The sequence below is a fragment of the Mustelus asterias genome, chromosome 26 (genome assembly GCF_964213995.1).
Source record: "Mustelus asterias chromosome 26, sMusAst1.hap1.1, whole genome shotgun sequence".
Lineage (NCBI taxonomy): Eukaryota > Metazoa > Chordata > Chondrichthyes > Carcharhiniformes > Triakidae > Mustelus > Mustelus asterias.
Window position 1 is genome coordinate 28,814,642 of NC_135826.1, and position 18,981 is coordinate 28,833,622.

The window sequence follows — 18,981 nt, forward strand, 5'->3', positions numbered from 1 at the left end:
TCCCCCTGGCTGAGGGGGTCAATTAACAGGGGTTCATAAGATTTAAGGTGATTGGTTGAAGGATTAGAGACAATATGAGGGAAAACCTTTTTACCTAGAGGATCGTGGGGGTCTGGATTTCACTCCCTAAATTGCTGGTTGAGACAGAAACCCTCAACTTATTTAAAAGGTACCTGGATCTACATTTGAAGTGCAGGAATCTGCAAGGCTACAGACCAAGTGGTGGAAAATAGGATTGAAATGAATGGTTAGTTTCTGTTTTTTTCTTTTTTTGGCCAGCACAGATATGATGGACCTCTTTCTGTGCCAAAAGATTCCAACCATTATCTTGCAATTGTGTCTTTGTCTATATATGCCGTGTTTGTGAAACCTACCTCTCCACTTGCTTGATGAAGGAGGAACACTCCAAAAGCTTGTGATTCCAAATAAACCTGTTGGACTTTAACCTGGTGTTGTGAGAATTCTTACTGTGCCCACCTCTGGGAAGATTGAAGACAAGCAGGAGCACACTGGCCGGCTGGCCTGACACCAGCTTTCATGAAATTCCTCCCACTTCAAGCTTGCCCCAGCAGGACCAGGAAGATTCCACCTTGTGACTCTAAAGCTGCTTTTTGCTCTGTGTATCTTTATTCCACATGGGTAGTCAAAGGTTTGGATGAGTGTGTTTTACACAATGCCTCACTCATTAAGAATTGTGTTCTTGAATAATTACTCATGCTGATATTCAAATTGATTTGCCCACATTGAATGATTTAAACAGGTGTCCCAGTGGAGAAGGAAGAGCTCCAGCAGTTGCTGTTTGGCTTCGATGAAAAACGCTTCACAAGGATGACGCCAGCCTTGTTCTTTATCATCAAGGAGTTGAAGAACAAACTCATGCAGCCGTCCTGCAGCACCTTCCAGGACTCACTACCTCCGCCACCCATATTTGAGTAAGTATTGCTAGAGAACTCAAGACAGTGAAGCAGTGAGAGTGCTGAGGTTTAGTCTAATTAAGTTGTTCTGATTGCAATGTGAGATATCATTCGAGGTCCACATTGGGGTAGGTCACACGGGGAGAGTTTCATGCACTGGACCATTCAAACTATTGAATTGTAATTGTGTAACTTTCTTTCTGTGCAAATTAATGGGGAGGCGATGGCCTAGTGGTATTATCGCTAGATTATTAATGCAGAAACTCAGCTTATGTTCTGGGGACCTGGGTTCAAATCCCACCACAGCAAATGGTGGAATTTGAATTCAATTTTTTAAAATCTGGAATTAAGGATCTACGGATGACCTTGAAACCATTGTTAGTTGTCAGAAAAACCTATCTAGTTTACTTATGTCCGTTAGCGAAGGAAATCTGCCGTCCTTACCCGGTCTGGCCAACATGCGCCTCCAGAGCCACAGCAATGTGGTTGACTATCAACTGTTAGAACTTATCTAGACAGCTATATGAACGGAGTGGGAATGGAGGGATACAAAAGAGTGGTCTAGTTTGGACCAGGGAGCGGCGCGGGCTAATTGTTCTTTGTTTCTCGTTTCAAGGCTTCATTCTATGATCATCTTGCTGGTGCCAGTACAGAGCGAGACTGCGGATAGTTGGGAACCTGTCTCGGGGGCAGGGAATTCAGATGGTGTTCGTAAAGCAGAAGTGGAAATGAATAGGGTTGGGAAGCATTTTCTGATCAGGGCCAGTGTGATCTCCTGGACTCGTTTCGATCGCCACAGGGGGTCGGAGAGGAATTTCACAGATTTTCTTTTCCCCATATTGGCTCTGGGGTTTTCACTCTGGGTTTTCGCCTCTCCCTGGAGATCACATGGTCTGGAATGGGGGGGTGGGGGTGAGTTAATAGGTTGTGATGAACAAAGCATCGTAGCTGTGAGGGACAGCTCGGTGGATAGGATATTAGGATGTAGATAGGCTGGAAAATTGGGCGGGGATCCTGGATTCAGGATTCAATCCTGGACCGGGGAGCGGCGCGGGCTTGGAGGGCCGAAGGGCCTGTTCCTGTGCTGTATTGTTCTTTGTTCTTTGTAACCGGTGACAACTTTGTATTGGATGTAGTGTGACCAATGGAAATGTAAGGGGTAGTTGACCCAGTAAAACATGGAACCAATTACAGGGTGATGTAATAGTCAGCTGACCAGCTGATTCACTATAAATAAGGAACTATGTAGAATTATGGGAAGCTTGGAGTGGCCCAGAGTGAGGCCCCAAGTTTGGAGTAATGATGTTTCCTTATCCCTTACTTTGATTTATCAGTTGGAGTAAGTTTTATTGTATTTTCATTGACTCTTCACTTTGAAGAGTTCCTTCTGAAGAAACATCAACTGTCCCCTAAACAAAGGCAACTAGGGATGGGCAATAAATGCTGGCCAGCCAGCGATGCACATGTCCCACAGATGAATAATTTTAAAAATGATAAAATGTCAGACAGGTCCCAGTTGCTGGCTTTCTTGCCTCAGAGTCTTGTTGTGAGTTCAAACTCCATTCCTGTCTTTGGCAGCAAATATATTCACACTTCTGCGTAATATTGCCAGAGGTGCTAGCCTTTCCATGATGTATTCGGCTAAGATTTGGTCAGCATGTGAAAAATCTCATAGCACCAACTGGAAGTGAGCAGGAAGTTCTGCTGGTGCCTTAAGCCTCCAACCAAAATCGTTAAAACGGGTGGACCTGTCCTTCATCCAATTTCTGTCCATATGCTTTCTCACTTACATATATATCTGCTGCATATCAAATTTTATGTCAAAACATATCTCCGAAATGCAGGGTGGGATTCCCTGATCACGTTTACCCCGCCACCGCTGCCAACGAGAACAGAGAATTTGGCGCTCAGCCAAAACTCCATTCACTGCAGCGGGACTGGAGAATCCGAGCTGTGGGTGGGTTGAAGGTTGCTGGCAGTAATAAGGTGCTATGACAAGTGTAGTGGAGATGCCAGCATTGGACTGGCGTGAGCATAGTAAGAAGTCTCACAACGCCAGGTTAAAGTCCAACAGGTTTATTTGGTAGCATGAGCTTTTGGAGCACTGCTCCTTCATCAGGTGAGTGGAGGTTAGTTCACTACAACGGCATATATAGGCAAAGACACAATTGCAAGATAATGGTTAGAATGTGAGTTCCAACACGTGCTCCAGGTTTAGCCCCAATCCCAGCAATAAACATACATGAAGTAATTTTTGTAGAATGTTTGTGAGCTGACATTCACTTGCAGTAGACATTTACTGATCTAATTTATCGTATAGTGGAATTAACTCCTTCCGATTATAATAAAAATGTGTAGCAGTTAGACCCAATAAGGAACATTTGTGGTACATGTATACCTTGTCGCTGAAAAGAAACCTTCATAGCAGAGTCACAACGGTGGCTGTCGCAACTCTAATGGGATAACAGTGATGATGTGTTAAAATAATTTATTTTAAAATGATTGGTTTGGAACAGTGTGAGGAAGAGTCATGAGACAAACTGAAATTGGAGAGTGAGAATCAAAGATGTGAGGGTTAGGTGGATTGGCCATGCTAAATTGCCCCTTAGTATCAGCGGGAAAAGCTAGGGTAAATGCATGGGGTTATGGGGATCGTGCCTGGGTGGGATTGTGGTCAGTGCAGACTCAGTGGCCGAATGGCCTCCTTCTGCACTGTAGAATTCTATGATTCTATATAGAGAGAGAAAGAAAGAGACAGACAGAAAGTTAAAGGGAAACAAGATGGCTGGAATTCTCCGGCCGTTCACGTTGGCGGGATTCTCCGGTTCTGCCGACAGCACACCCCTGCATCCCCGCCGGCATGGAGTGACATCAATGGGAATTGCCATTAACAGCGGCAGGACCAGAGAATCCCGTCGCTGGCAAACAACGCGCCACCTCCCGCCGGCAGGAAGTGCGCGGCTGGGGGGCCGGAGAATCTCAGCCGATGGATTTCAGCATGGGAATCAATCAGGAACAGATGTTGAAATCAATGCTTCTTCTAACCTTTGTTTCTGGGCCAATGTGACAAAGAGCTACTGGTATGTATGCAAATGTGATTTTGAATACAGCCTAATTCATTCAATTCTACTTTCAGAGAAGTCGCTAAGACAGTTCAAAAAACGGAGAGTGGTTATTTGGAAACATCGGATTTGTCCTTTAATACGCCGTCCTCGACACACGAGTCTCCACGGGAGTTCCTACGACATCTCAGTAGATTTTTAAATATGGTGTTAGATTATTCCGCCGACCAGCGCTCCAGGCCTGTCCTCCACCTCGACAAACAAACCATCGAGAGCCTTCCCCACCAGTCACTAAATATTTCCAACGCCTACGTCTTGGAGCTCTTGGTGCAGTCAGATGAGCCGTTGATATTTTTACTGTCGGAGAACGCTGAGAACTTTCTGAAGCAAATGACAGAAAACGAGAACGGCGGCGAAACCAAGAGAAAGATGCAGCAACTTCTCACCACGAAGCTTCAGAACACAATCGGAAGAGTACTGGAGATCCCTATCTTTCAGAACGAGAAGGTTTTGACAAAATTGGCCCACTTACTGAATGAGTGCAATTACCCCTTCCCCCTGCCTCACTTCCCTCAGGTCAGTGTCTCGCCACAGGACAGCCCGAAGAAAAGGAACCACACGCGCAAGACGTATTACTCGTTTCTGCTACTGAAGACATTACAGGCGGCGAAGACGTTTTGGGATAAGAGGCAAAAGCTTTTCAGGCAAAACAGGAGCGCGACCAACCGGTCAATCTGTAAACTGGAGGAGCTCAGCATCGACTTTGACCGTTTGTCCTATGACTGGATTTTGGTTCCAAAACTGTACAATATACACAATTGTGTCGGCTCCTGCAGAATTCCCTTACTGGGGAATGTGTCTAATCATGTTGTCTTACTCATCAAAATGCAAGAGCAAGGACTTCCCACAAAGCGAGAGCCATGCTGTGTCCCGGTGGAGTATTCCGAACTCCTCCTGGCTGTTGTCAATGATGAAAGCAGCATGATCACCGTGTACAAGAACATGGTGGCTGAAGAATGTAAGTGTAGATGACACCCTCCCCCCACCCCTCCCCACCACCACCCCCATCTTGGCACATTTCCTAATCAAAACCTTGTCAGAAAAGACCAAGGAACGTCTTTGGTTACACATTCCCCCAGCCAATATTTTCTTACGGCATATTAATTCTGGAACCCAGATGATTGCTCATACCAATCCCAGTTTGGATCATAATTGGCCTATCGGTTTTCAAATGGATCGCAAAATGGGAAAATCCAATCATTTCATACATCTCCGTTGGTTCACGTCACTGATGCTGGTTTCAAAATTAGAATAGCTGTGTCTTGTTTGACTATATTCTGCTTGGAGAGTGGGCCACCATAGCTTGCTGTATGCAAAAGTGCAGCAGGAATGTAGTCAGATATTCACACTCAAGTTAACTGAATGCAAATCTGAATTTCCCAACAATTCCTCTAAACCGTTGGGGATCAATCTCTCCGTTCCTGTTTGCCGAAAGATGGAAAAGTAAATTACCAGCTTGAAATTCCCAATTCCGTGAAAGTTTATGGAGATTTATGCGTATGCAAGTTTAAATGTGCCTCAGGTGCATGCAAGAATTCTTACGAGAATACCCACCTCTGACATAATGGACCAAACTTTGACCACCAAAGTGGGTAGTTGCGGGATGGAGTTGAGTCTGCCGATCTTGGATGAAGGATGCAGGTGGAGATGGGGTGGGCTTGTTCGAAGAGCCACCTCACTTCTCTGGGACTTTGGGCAGGATTTTCCGATCGCGCTCACCCCAAGACTGGAAAATCCTGCCCGGGCCCCCACCCGCTATGATCCCCGTGGTGGACGGGACAGGAAAATTCCGCCCTTTGTCTCAGTTGTTTTAGAAATTATGTCCTCTAGCCCTCACCCCTCAACACCCCCTCCCAACCACCCTCATGGGTCCTCATCCCCCCATAAAAACTCAGTGCCAACTCCTGCCACCCCCTGTTGTCCCTCATATCTTTCATGTCATGTCCATGCCCACTCACCCAGTATCCACTCTGGGCAGACCTCAGGCCATGAGGAGATGAGGAAAAATAAACTTCTAGAAATCTAATACAACTCTCACTCCTACATACTTTATAGTGCAAAAACTCCCATTCATAAACCCTTTCAAAGCTTTAAAATCTTCTTGAGTGGCTCATCTCTAATATAGAGACATGGAGCAATACAGCACGGAACCAGGCTCTTCCGTACAACTGACCCATGCCGACCATGGTGCCCTCCCGGTTAGTTCCAATTACCCATGTTTGACCCAAATTCCTCTAATCCTTTCCCATCCATGTACTTATCCAAATTTTTTTTTTTTAATGTTGCTATTGAACCTGCCTCAATCACTTTCTCTGGCAGCTCATTCCAATATATAAACAACAAATTTCTATTCAGTAACCACATCAAAGACAGCTAACCTTGAATAGACATTTTAAGCTGCCAATAAAACTATGAACTCAGAACATCTCCACTGAGGTAATTATAGCTTTGAATCTCAGCCAAGCATTCATAATGATACTCCTTGGGAAAATGCCAATAGAGAGCTCCAATGAAATTACAGGACCAGACGCAACTTCTTTTTTCTAACCTATGCTTGTCAATCAAAGCAGTCCAGCAGAGGGATTTTTTTTTCCACTGAGATCTGCAGCCTGTTATTTTTTAAGTTTAAAGAGCAGGGCATTTAAAAATACTTCAAATCATTGCCAGTTATACATACCATATCCACCCTTCAAGTGCGTTTACATCTACTCCATCAATTTATGATTCCCACATTGAGGGTTAAGCTTCCTGCACCAGCAAAAATGGGGTCTGTTTCAACACAGGACTGAATTACAATGTCCCATCTATGTGAATAATGCCCTGCATCCTCCTATCCCTAACCCTATCTGATAGCAACTATGCTTGAAACCCTCCAGAGTATAAGGAGAGCTATTCTTATTCCTGTGATGGATTATAAGTCAAAGTGAAAAAAGGAAATTTCTATACATTTAAACCGACAGTTCATGTGTTCGCTTTAGTGTTTATGAAGTTAGAATGGTCTTGCATGCACTCCATGAAGAAGCATTAGAAACTACTGGCCTCTAATTAGCGATACTATAACTGAACACAAAGCTTAACATGTTATTTACCTGTAAATTGTGTAACGTCTATAAAATGTATTGGATGATATATACGTTCTGTGTGTGTTCTTAAAGGATTTTCTTTAAATTAAGCATTCATTTCAATTGGCTTTATTTTCCAATAATTAACCTCGTACTTTATTTTAATAAGCTCGCATGCAAGAATATGCTTCTCACTCTATGCTTTGCTGTTAAACATGAAGGAGATTTACACAAGATTGAATTATGATAGAAAATTATGGAGCCACTTCCTAATCTTGTCAGTGCATTTAAGGGAAGATGACTGGGGTGCTTTCCATCAAGTGGGAAAAGTGGGTAAGCTCACCTTTCTCCAATAATGGGACCAGGTCAAACTATCACTCAAGGCAATAATAGTTTAAAATGAGGACAAGTTTGTTTTCAAAGATTTCATTGAAAAAATAATGTAATGACTGCTATTTTTCCAGTTAATCTGGAAAGTCACTAAGTTCTCTGTTATTATATCCTTGTTTTGTATTTTACATTATTATGCAATGCTTAACAATAAAACTTTACTTACATATGTATATATACATATATGCATATATGTAGCAATGGTCCTTGGAGTCACTTGAAGTCTGGTGAACATATTTAGTTCCATCCAATGTGATAAATAATTAATCAGCAAACATTTCTCTTAAAGTTACCAAAGACTTTGCACAGTAAACTCTCAGTATTATTACTTTAATATCTGCCCCTTTTAATATGTCAAAATCATTGCCTTGCCTTTAATCAGTCCATGATGCTGAACACATTGACAGCCGTCTGGCACCTTGTCAATAAAATGCAGCAAGTTAAATATAAGTCAGAACAGTGGCTTCAAGTCAGGTAATAATAGAAATTTATAATAGGAATCTAGGGCATGACTCAGGTTGCCATGGTGTAATGCTCCTGGCGTCTTTGACTTTACACTGTGAAGATATATGCTCGTGATAGTTTTAATAGTAATTTGCAGCAAGGGGGATATTTCACGTGAAGACATGGACAGAAAACTTAACTATAAGTTCGACAAAAGCATCAGTTTGTATTCACCTCAGTAACTGATTCATCCCTCCCGATTATTAAGGTTCTGCTCTGATGGTTGGTCCATTTGGGAATTGATCCCAAATGGGAAGGGTGTCGTAGTTTGCAGGAAGACTTAGACAGGTTGCAAAGTTGGGCCGAGAGGTGGCGGATGGAGTTTAATGCGGAGAAGTGTGAGGTAATTCACTTTGGTAGGAATAACAGATGTGTTGAGTATAGGGCTAACGGGAGGACTTTGAATAGTGTGGAGGAGCAGAGGGATCTAGGTGTATGTGTGCATAGATCCCTGAAAGTTGGGAATCAAGTAGATAAGGTTGTTAAGAAGGCATATGGTGTCTTGGCGTTTATTGGTAGGGGGATTGAATTTAGGAGTCGTAGCGTTATGTTGCAACTGTACACAACTCTGGTGCGGCCGCACTTGGAGTACTGTGTGCAGTTCTGGTCCCCACATTACAGGAAGGATGTGGAGGCTTTGGAGAGGGTGCAGAGGAGGTTTACCAGGATGTTGCCTGGTATGGAGGGGAGATCCTATGAGGAGAGGCTGAGGGATTTGGGATTGTTTTCGCTGGAAAGGCGGCGGCTGAGAGGGGATCTTATTGAAACATATAAGATGATTAGAGGTTTAGATAGGGTGGATGGTGATAGCCTTTTTCCTCTGATGGAGAAATCCAGCACCAGGGGGCATGGCTTTAAATTGAGGGGGGGTAGTTATAGAACCGATGTCAGGGGTAGGTTCTTTACCCAGAGGGTGGTGAGGGATTGGAATGCCCTGCCAGCATCAGTAGTAAATGTGCCTAGTTTGGGGGCGTTTAAGAGATCCGTAGATAGGTTCATGGACGAAAAGAAATTGGTTTAGGTTGGAGGGTCACAGTTTTTTTTTAACTGGTCGGTGCAACATCGTGGGCCGAAGGGCCTGTTCTGCGCTGTAATGTTCTATGTTCTATGATCCGAATGGAGTTAATTCCCACTCCCTTAGATTTGGATACTTTAGAATTGTTCCAATCGATTCAGCCAATGGTGAGGTGACACGGATATAGGACCATAAAGAAGATGGCAGTTGGCACAGTGGCTGGCACTGCTGCCTCACAGCGCCAGGGACCTGGGTTTGATTGCCGACTTGGGTCGCTGTCTGTGCGGAGTCTGCACATTCTCCCCATGTCTGCGTTGGTTACCTCCGGGTGCTCCCACAGTCCGAAAGATGTGCTGGTTAGGTGCACTGGCCATGTTAAATTCTCTCTCGGTGTACCTGAACAGGTGCTGGAGTGCAGCAACTAGGGGATTTTCACAGTAACTTCACTACAGTGTTAATGTAAGCCTACTTGTGACATTAATAAATAAACTTAAACGTAATCATTGTAGGCAAATGTTATTACCCAATTCCTCTATTTTAACATAAATACCAGCACTTTTAGGTGGTCATATGTTACTAGTGCAGGCAGTAATTAATATTCTTTACAGTATCATACAATATAGAATAAGAACCTAGGCATGTAACAGATTACAAACGTAACAATTATTTTGCATTTCTACAAAGAAATAAAACACAGGGACAATAGACAAAGAGGAAATCAGTGACAGTTAAGGAGAAAATGGGGGGGGAAACATGGAGATAACAAGTTAAAGGCCAGAATGAGGGCAGTAAGATGGACAGAAGGGTGAGATAGGCAGGAGAGGCAACATCCAGCAGCATTCCCAGACAGGTTTCAGATCGCTGATATCTAGATTTTTTATAAGAATTATGAGGTGCTTATAAATAAACCATTTTCACATACATTAATCTACTTTGAAAGCTTTACAACATTCAGTTGCAATAGGTTACTAATATTCCCAATGGGTAACAGTCGATTACACAATTATCTGCCTCAATGCATTTTCAGAAGAGCGTACACCAAAGAGAATAAAGAAAGAGGAAACCACATAATCCACAAGAGGAAGAACAGAAGAGCAAACTGGATTGAGCTTAACAGATTCTAATATAATAATATTCCACAAAGAAACCCTCACATTTATTATCCCTCCTCATCCCTGTGATATAAAACATGTATGATGTAGAAACATACAATATATATTAGGGGTGGCACGGTGGCACAGCGGTTGGCACTGTTCCCTCACAGCGCCAGAGACCCGGGATCGATTCTCGGTTTAGGTGACTGTCTGTGTGGAGTTTGCACGTTCTCCCCGTGTCTGCGTGGGTTTCCTCCGGGTGCTCCGGTTTCCTCCCACAGTCCAAAAATGTGCGGGATAGGCTGATTGGCCATGCTGAATTGCTCCTTAGTGTCAGGGGGGATTAGCAGGGGAAATATATGTGGGGTTACGGGGACAGGGACTGGGTGGGATTGTTGTCAATGCAGACTTGATGGGCCGAATGGCCTCCTTCTGCACTGTAGGGATTCTATGATTATTTACTGCCGTGATTAGAAAGGGAAAGTCAAGTCTAGAATTCTAATTCCGAACCTTCGGTTGGCTGTATGATGGTATATTACTGGAGCTACCAGGTTACCCTTTGAGGATATTCTACTAGAGACCGACTCATAGGGAAAAGGAATACAGACAGCATTAGAGTATTTACTGTAGTCTAACCCACTGACGGAATATCAGAACACAAAACGTATCGTGTGATATTGTGATTCAAAAAACTGTGATCTCAAACTGAATAAATCATCCCATTTGCACGATTCCTCACTCCAGTGTGGAGATTACTGAGTCACACACTGTTACCGCATTGTTCAATTGTATTTAATTCAAATCATTAGATTGCCTCCAAGGCTGCAGTTTTATTAAAAAATGTTAACTTCACATACAAGTAAATAACCTTATTTGCCACAAGGAGATTTTTGTTTGGTGCAATAATAACTGTACTTTTATTTGGAAACACTGCACTTTACTGAGATAAACTAGCATTTCTGTTTAGACTTGTCATGGAAGGTGCAAATATTTCCTAGTCAATGCTGCTAGTCGTGAATGCGTGTAACTTGGGAGTAGGAACATAAACTAGTTGTGTTTTCTACTTTCCTTGAATTTATTTTTACCAAAATGCTTTCCCATGCCAGCCTTCTTATAAACTTTTTCGCCTCCGTAATGTTTACTGTGTTTGAACACTCTGTACTTACTATATTCTTTCTGCACTTTAAAACCATGGTTTTTGTTGTCATCCTGCTTAATGAAATACTTGTGCTTCTCAAAGTCTTTATAATGGCCTTGGTGTTTGTTGTACGTTCCTTGTTTAGCATTTTTCTCCTGTCTTCTTAGAAAACTGAGCTGATTAAATTTACTCCCCTTATCGCATCCCTCCTCTTTGCCCTTGGAAATCTTCCTGTCATCTCCATCTTTGATGTGTTGCACTTGGTAGCCCTGGTGGCTCCTATGTTTTTCCTCCGTTTTGAAGTGCTTATCTTCGTTCTTTTCAAATTCGGGCCTGTGATCTTTCCTGTCCTTACTGGACCTGGTTTCTGAGTCTTTATCTCTTGGCTTGTAGCCACTTTTTATGCTTTTGATCTCCTTGATGTAGGCAGAGATCTGCTTTTTGTCAGCTGCCTCAACCTTGCCGCCTCCTGCCTTGCCCTTCAGTGTGGTACGTGCCTTTTTCAAATCTGTTTTGACAGGAGTTTGAGGGGGAAGCTTCTTCTCAAGTTCACTGATGGCTTTCTCAGTTTGTGTAATCAGTACCTGATCCTCGAGGATAGTCCTTTCTGCCTGGTGAGAAAAAAAACATATATCTTATACGCTCTGAAAGAATTTGTGTTTACCATCTTATTAGGACTGAGTTGAGGAGGAACTTCTTCACCCAAAGGGTTGTGAATCTGTGTAATTCCCTGCCCAGTGAAGCAGTTGAGGCTACCTCATTGAATGTTTTTAAGGCAAGGATAGGTAAATTTTTGAACAGTAAAGGAATTAAGCATTATGGTGAGTGGGCGGGTAAGTGGAGCTGTGACTACGAAAAGATCAGCCATGATCTTATTGAATGGCGGAGCAGGCTCGAGGGGCCAGATGGCCTATTCCTGCTCCTAATTCTTATGTTCTTATCCAGTGGTCTGGCCAATGTTTATAAGACCATAACATATAGGAGTGGAATTAGGCCATTTGGCCCATCGGGTCTGATCCGCCATTTAATCATGGTTGACAAGTTTCTCAACCCCATTCTCTCGCCTTTTCCCCATAACTTTAGATCCCATTACCAATCAAGAATTTATCTCTCTCTGTCTTAAATACACTCAATGACCTGACCTCACAGCCTTCTGTGGCATTGAATTCCATAGATTCACCACCCTTTGGCTGAAGAAATTCCTTGACATCTCGTTTCTAACGGGTCTTATGGTCTTATCGGATCTATTATTATTATTATTACTTATCCATTAAACAATCACACTAAAACAGTTTATTGAGTCATTACATGTTGCTATTTGTGGCAGCTTACTGTGCACAAATTGACTTCTGCGTTTCCTACATTACAATAGTGATTATATTTAATTGGCTGAACTTCAGACATCCTTTGGGATGGCACGGTGGCACAGTGGTTAGCACTGCTGCCTCACAACGCCAGGGATCCGGGTTCAATTCTGGCCTCGGGTCACTGTCTGTGTGGAGTTTGCACATTCTTCCCATGTCTGGGTTTCCTCTGGTTTCTACCTACAGTCCGAAAGACGTGCTGGTTAGGTGCATTGGCCATGCTAAATTCTCCCACAGTGTACCTGAACAGGCGCCGGAGTGTGGTGACTAGGGGATTTTCACAGTAACTTCATTGCAATGTTAATGTAAGGCTACTTGTGACACTAATAAATAAACTTTAAACTAAGGGGCAATTTAGCATGGCCAATGCATTTAACTAGTGTGCCTTTGGACTGTGGGTGGAAACCGGAGCACCCGGAGGAAATCCATGCAGACACGGGGAGAACATATAAACTGCACACAGTCACCCAAGGCCCCTGGTGCTGTGAGGCCGCAATACTGGCCACTGTGCCACCTGTCACATCTTCCTTCAGGCAATTTCCATATTACTACATTTTAATTTAAAAGAATCAAAATAATTGCCTGGAGTAAAGTTTCAATAGCAATTATCATTTTATTGTAACTCATGGATAACTCATCTGCTAAGAATCAACATTTCAAAAGTTTAATAATAAGTCAAAAAAATCTGTTACCTTAAGTGTACTTTCTGTCTACAAAATGTCACTTCCTGCAATCATGTTTGTCACTTTCTGCTGACGAATTTTGCCATACGTTCACAGAATCACAGAATTGTTACGGCTCAGAAGGAGGCCATTCAGCCCATTGAGTCTGCACCAACTCTCCAAAAGAGCATTATGACTTAGTAGCCATTCCCCCACCTTTTCCCATACTCCCTGCACATTGTTTCTATTCAAATAATCAACTAATGTCCTTTTCAATGCCTTGATTGACCCTGCCTCCACCATACTTCCAGGCAGTGCATTCCAAACCCGAACCACTCACTTCTTGAAAAAGTTATTTCTAACCTTTCTCTTACCCTTTCATATCTATGTGAGCCTGTCATACTGTAATTGCACCCTCTGCCACTGGTGTCACTGTTGCGCTTCTGATTTGTGTTTCCCAGCTTGCATTGTTGAAGAACTGCTTTAAATTCTACTTCTCAAATTGGGGTAAGCTACTGAACTGAACAATACTATTCAATAACATTTTTATATAAAAATAAGGACAGAGTACACCATGGATGCTGGCAATCTAAAATATAAACAGAAAATACTGGAAGGTACTTCGCAGGTTTGGCGTGACAGGTTTCTCTCAAGAGGTTGACATGACCTCTTGATTATTTCCAGCATTTTCTGACAGAAAATATGGCCGGAATTCTCCAGCTGTTCACGCCGGCAGGATTCTCCAGTCCCACCGGCAGCGCACCTTCACCCGTGAGTTTCCCGCTGGCATGGGTGACGTCAATAGCAAACAACGTGCCACCTCCCGCTGGTGGGAAACACGTGGTTGGGAGGCTGGAGAATCTCGCCCGATGGAGATTGAATCCTGCCTGTGTGTCATTTTCCAATTACCCCCATCCCCCACCTGCAGATTATTATTCACCTTGGCCCCCTCAGCTTCTACAGTGGAGAGGGGGGGTTTCCACTCCTGAATGTATAGATTGAGTGTGTCAACATGTACATGATCCTACTTCAAAGCCAGATGTGTTGGAAGATGTGATGATGCATTAATACTTTGAAAAGCAGCTCACTCTGTAAATGGCAATTGGATGACAAAGCCTTCCTTCTATTCTCTTGCCAGGACTGACCCAAATAGCAGCACAGGATCACAGTGAGGCACACAAAGCTGTAAGGGTGACCACTGAGAAGACCACTGGGGACTGAGTTAAGACCAGAGGGTTTTTGCAGTGGGCTCCTGTCCTTGCATCAGGTAGCATGGCTCTAACATAGAGTCCAAAGGACATGCTGGTTAGATGCATTGGCCATGCTAGATTCTCCTTCAGTGTACTCAAAAAAAGGCACCAGAGTGTGGCGACAAGGGGATTTTCACAGTAACTCCACTGCAGTGTTAATGTAAGCCTACTTGTGATGCTAATAAATAAACTAAAATTAAACTAAAAACATACAAAACAGCTTCTTAAAGCCCACATCTACCCCTTGCCTGAATTGTTCCTGTCGGACAACTGGGCTCTAAATTGGCCCATTTTTGTTCCTTCCGGACTTAATCCTTTATCTGTTCAATTTTGTCTATGCATCAGTCTCCATAGAATCCCTACAGTGCAGAAGGAGGCCATTCGGTCCATCGAGTCTGCACCGACCCTCCAAAAGAGCACTCTACCCAGGCCCATTCCCCTGTCCTATCCCTGTAATCCCGTGCATTGATCATGGTCAATCCACCCAACCTGCACAACTTTGGACATCATTTCCTTTAATCTCTGGTCTTACTAAAGTGCTCTTGGGACAACTACAAATTTGCTCCTCGACCGATCCCAATCTTATTCAATATTTTGCTATCGGGCTTTGCTCACACATTATCCTTAATTTTTGCTTAATAATCTCAATCTTTATCCTTACCAGCTTGTGTGTGTTTGTGCTTTCCCCTTTGCTGAATGTCTACTCTTTCTTATTGGGCTCTTGTTCTTTATTTATCCTAATTTCATACCTTTGCCAACTTCTTTGTGTAACTTAGTACAGGCTTCCCTTTCTGCCCCCAGTTCAACTTATTAAGAAATGGACTAACATCTTCACACAGATCCCATTGCAAGAAGTCATTGGTAGCAATAAAGTCAATTTCACCAAAATTGTGGAACTTGTCAATAAATTCAGAAAAATCAAAGTATGGATCAATATATCTTCAGTTCGTAAAAGAGTCAGTGATTACATTTTCTGGTTTCATTAACAGATATCAAACAACTCCAGAATGGATCAATACTCTAAAGGTTATCAATCATTTTTTAATCACATGTAAATAGGGTGGCAGTATTGATGGCAACAATTTCACATCTAGAGTGAAGGGTGACATGGTGGCGCAGTGGTTAATACTGCTGCCTCACAGTACCAGAGTCCTGAGTTCAATTCCTGGCTTGGGTCACTCTGTGTGGAGTTTGCATGAGTTAATGTAAGCCTACTTAAGAAGAAGCTAACAGTGAAACTATAATCAATGTCACATAGAAAGAGTCTTAGAGTCAATTTTCCATTAAAAATATAGTCAACTATATGGAAACAGGCCCTTCTGCTCAACTTGTCCATGCTGACCAGGTTTCCTAAACTGAACTAGTACCGTTTGGCCCATATCCCTCTAAACCTTTCCCATCCATGTACCTGCCCCAAAGTCTTTTAAGTGTAATTGTACCCACCTCTACCACCTTCTCTGGCCACTCATTCCATATATACACCACTCTCTGTGTGAAAACGTTGCCCCTCAGGTCCCTTTTAAATCTTTTCCCTCTCACCTTAAACCTACGCCCTCTCGTTTTGGACTCCCCTCCCCCTGGATGATATTGGAATAGTGGAGATTAGAGGGGCTTTAGATTGGTTTCACTGGTCAGCGCCCTGGTCGAGGGCCAAAGGGCCTGTACTGCGCTGTAATGTTCTATGTTCTATGTTCTACCCTGGGGAAAAGACCTTGGCTATTCCCCTTATCTGTGCCCCTCATGATTTTATAAACCTCTATAAGGTCACATGTCAATAAGTGAAAAATATTGGATTGTCTGGTTGGTATATCTGTTAACGAGCTCAAAACAATTAAGACATGAGCTTCTGCCTTTTTAAGAAAAATGTAGAATGATATAGAATCTTACAAGGTTATTTTTAAAAGGTATACAGTAACATTTCAAAGGAGCCTTCTTACCAATTTCAAATCTTCGTCATCAAGAAGGTCTCTGTCAGAATACACCAATACATCATCGACTTCAAAGACACCTGTTAAAATAAGCTCTGTGAGACAACCATGCTATGAGCAACCTGTACCTTATATTGAGGTCTGTGTTAACGTCCAATTCACAGGAGAGTCATCACCACCATTTCAGCCGTTATTTCCTCGTTAAAAAATATTTTTTCACGCCTATTTTCATGGTGATGTTACATCGCTGCTGAAGTTGAATTCCTTCAGGCAAAGTGCTGGACCTGATATTGGTTCACATGCACATCACCTCTTTACAAACCAGTAAAATCTGGGCCAGAGTGATCTCCGAGACTAGTGTTGATTACCTAGATGGGCTGGAAAGGAATTTCCCAGATTTCCTTCACCAAATTGGCCTGGATTTGTAGTTGGATTTTTGCATCTCCCGGACAGAGATGCTAACCCTCCTGGAATGGCTGGGTGACTATTGGATTCACCCTCCGATGGCAGCTTTAAAAGCCGTCTGGAAGATTTTAGAATGATAGAATTCCATGAATAAAGCACAGAGTTCATTGAACTGAACAGTAATGGATAATCTGCAGGCAGCACTTCAACGCAGGCAGATCATGATGACAGACAACATTTAAGTCGTGACCGGGCACATGTACCACGCACACAAATGGCCACTGCTTGCTGCCTCACCTGTTCTTTTCCTGCCGGCAGTTGGCACTTAGCTTGAGGGCGAGTGAGCCTTTGAGTCAAGACTGAGAGGGGGAAGTCAGAATGAAGGCCATCCGGAAGGTAAAGTGATTAAGGGCAGCTGTCTTAACTTTCAACTTCTTCCTGCCTTCTTGGAACATTCATACCCATCAGTCTAGTCCAGCCTAAAAAATTGGAGCAGCTCCCTGGACCCCTGGCTGAAAGGAGAGCCCTGAGAGGCTGAGGAAAGCTTTATTGCTGGGCTAGGAAAATTGCATCGATTAAAATGGCCTAAAAGCCAAACTTAGAAACCTTTCTACCGAGAGAATTGACTCAGTGTCTCACACTAAAACAAAAAATAATGGCTTTCGTGTGCACATACCGGCTTGGAAAAGACAGGTCAAAGGTCAACTGTTGACCTCATCATGTTCAGAGAGAAAGAAAATTCCCAGAAAGCATCGCTCTGAGTTGGCAACCTTCCTCCCAAGAGATCACAATGGTCCTGGATGGGGTGGTGAGTGTATTCATTGCGGTACACCAGATATCGTAATAGTGTGGAACAGTCTGGATGGGCCAAAGCATCTCTTTTTCAGTCCATTGTAACTTTGATAAAGGTATGGGGTGGGATTTTCTGGCCACGCTCGGCCCAAACCGGAAAATCCTGCCCGAGGTCAACGGACTTTTCCACGGTCTGTCCCTCACCCGCTCCAATTCCTGTGACAGGTGGGATGGTAAAATTCACCCCATGGTTTTCCAGCCCATTTGGTGAGATCTTTTCAGAATAGCAACCTTACTGGCTCCTATTACAGGAATCCACTGAATCTCAAACAGATCAGTGTTCTGGTCTAATCCACTCATGCTACAACTTGCTCCAGTTGTTTCTCACCCCCTGTGTGTAAAAAAGTAGTTCACTATCCGAAATCTGTTTGTCATAACCCTGAAGCTGGTATATATCAGGAACCTGGTATATATCGCGATCCTGGTACATATCGTGATCCTGGTACATATCGTGATCCTGGTACATATCGTGATCCTGGTATATATCGTGAACCTGCTATATATCGTCCTGTTGCTAGGAGCATGAGAAATAGGAACAGGAGGAGAACTCAAGGCCTCTCAAGCCTGCTTTGCCATCCACTGTGATCACGGCTTTCTTCTGCCTCAGCTTCACTTTCCTCCCCGGCCACCTGACCCCCAAATTCCTTGATTCCCTCAGAGTTCAAACATCTGTCTATCCCCACCTTGAACAATGATGGAGCATCTACTCCCCTTTTGGTTTGTCAGCAGACTTGGAGATATTCATCTCAGTCTCTGCACCTAAGTATTAATACAGATTGTAAATACTTCCTATTGGGAATTCCTTTTCCAGTGTTGCTTGTGTTCTACTCCAGAAAACCAGGTGGTGAAGGAGATAACTGGCGTCAACCTTCCGGGGGTGACATGGTGGCACAGTGGTTAGCACTGCTGCCTCACAGTGCCAGGGACCCGGGTTCGATTCCCGGCTTGGGTCACTGTCTGTATGGAGTTTGCACGTGTCTGCATGGGTTTCCTCTGGGTGCTCCGGTTTCCTTCGAAAGACACGCTGTTTAGGTGTATTGGCCGTACTAAATTCTCCCTCAGAGTACCCGAACAGGCATTGGAGTGTGGCGACTAGGGGATTTTCACAGTAACTTCACTGCAGTATAAATGTAAGCCTACTTATGAATCAAATAAAAATAAACCTTTACATGCTTTCATATGTATTTATTTACAGTGATGCACATTACAAACATGCACCTCCTAACCCAACAACGCAGTTCAAATTTATATTATAGTGAGTAAAACAGTAAACCAATTAAG

General features: G+C 43.3%; 2 protein-coding genes across 5 annotated transcripts in view; one reads left to right on the top strand and one right to left on the bottom strand.

The window, feature by feature from the left end:
- Nucleotides 1–3,083: 3,083 nt before the first annotated feature.
- Nucleotides 3,084–5,008, top strand: amh (anti-Mullerian hormone). The gene has a single exon (XM_078198771.1). The coding sequence runs from the start codon at nt 4,181–4,183 to the stop codon at nt 5,006–5,008; it is 828 nt and encodes a 275-aa protein (XP_078054897.1). The 5' UTR covers nt 3,084–4,180.
- Nucleotides 5,009–9,507: 4,499 nt separating this feature from the next.
- LOC144479543 (uncharacterized) overlaps nt 9,508–18,981 on the bottom strand; it is a 45,591-nt gene continuing 36,117 nt past the window's right edge. For all 4 annotated transcript variants that reach the window (XM_078198364.1, XM_078198366.1, XM_078198365.1 and 1 more), the window contains 2 exons: nt 16,453–16,523; nt 9,508–11,850 (listed from right to left, as the gene is read on the bottom strand). In XM_078198364.1, coding sequence (XP_078054490.1) covers nt 11,149–11,850; nt 16,453–16,523 — 773 coding nt within the window. In that variant the 3' untranslated portion in view covers nt 9,508–11,148. The remainder of the gene's footprint in view (nt 11,851–16,452; nt 16,524–18,981) is intronic.

Bases quoted from the DNA above. Each gene is read 5' to 3' on its own strand.
- amh (XM_078198771.1), top strand. From the start codon at position 4,181: ATGGTGTTAGATTATTCCGCCGACCAGCGCTCCAGGCCTGTCCTCCAC.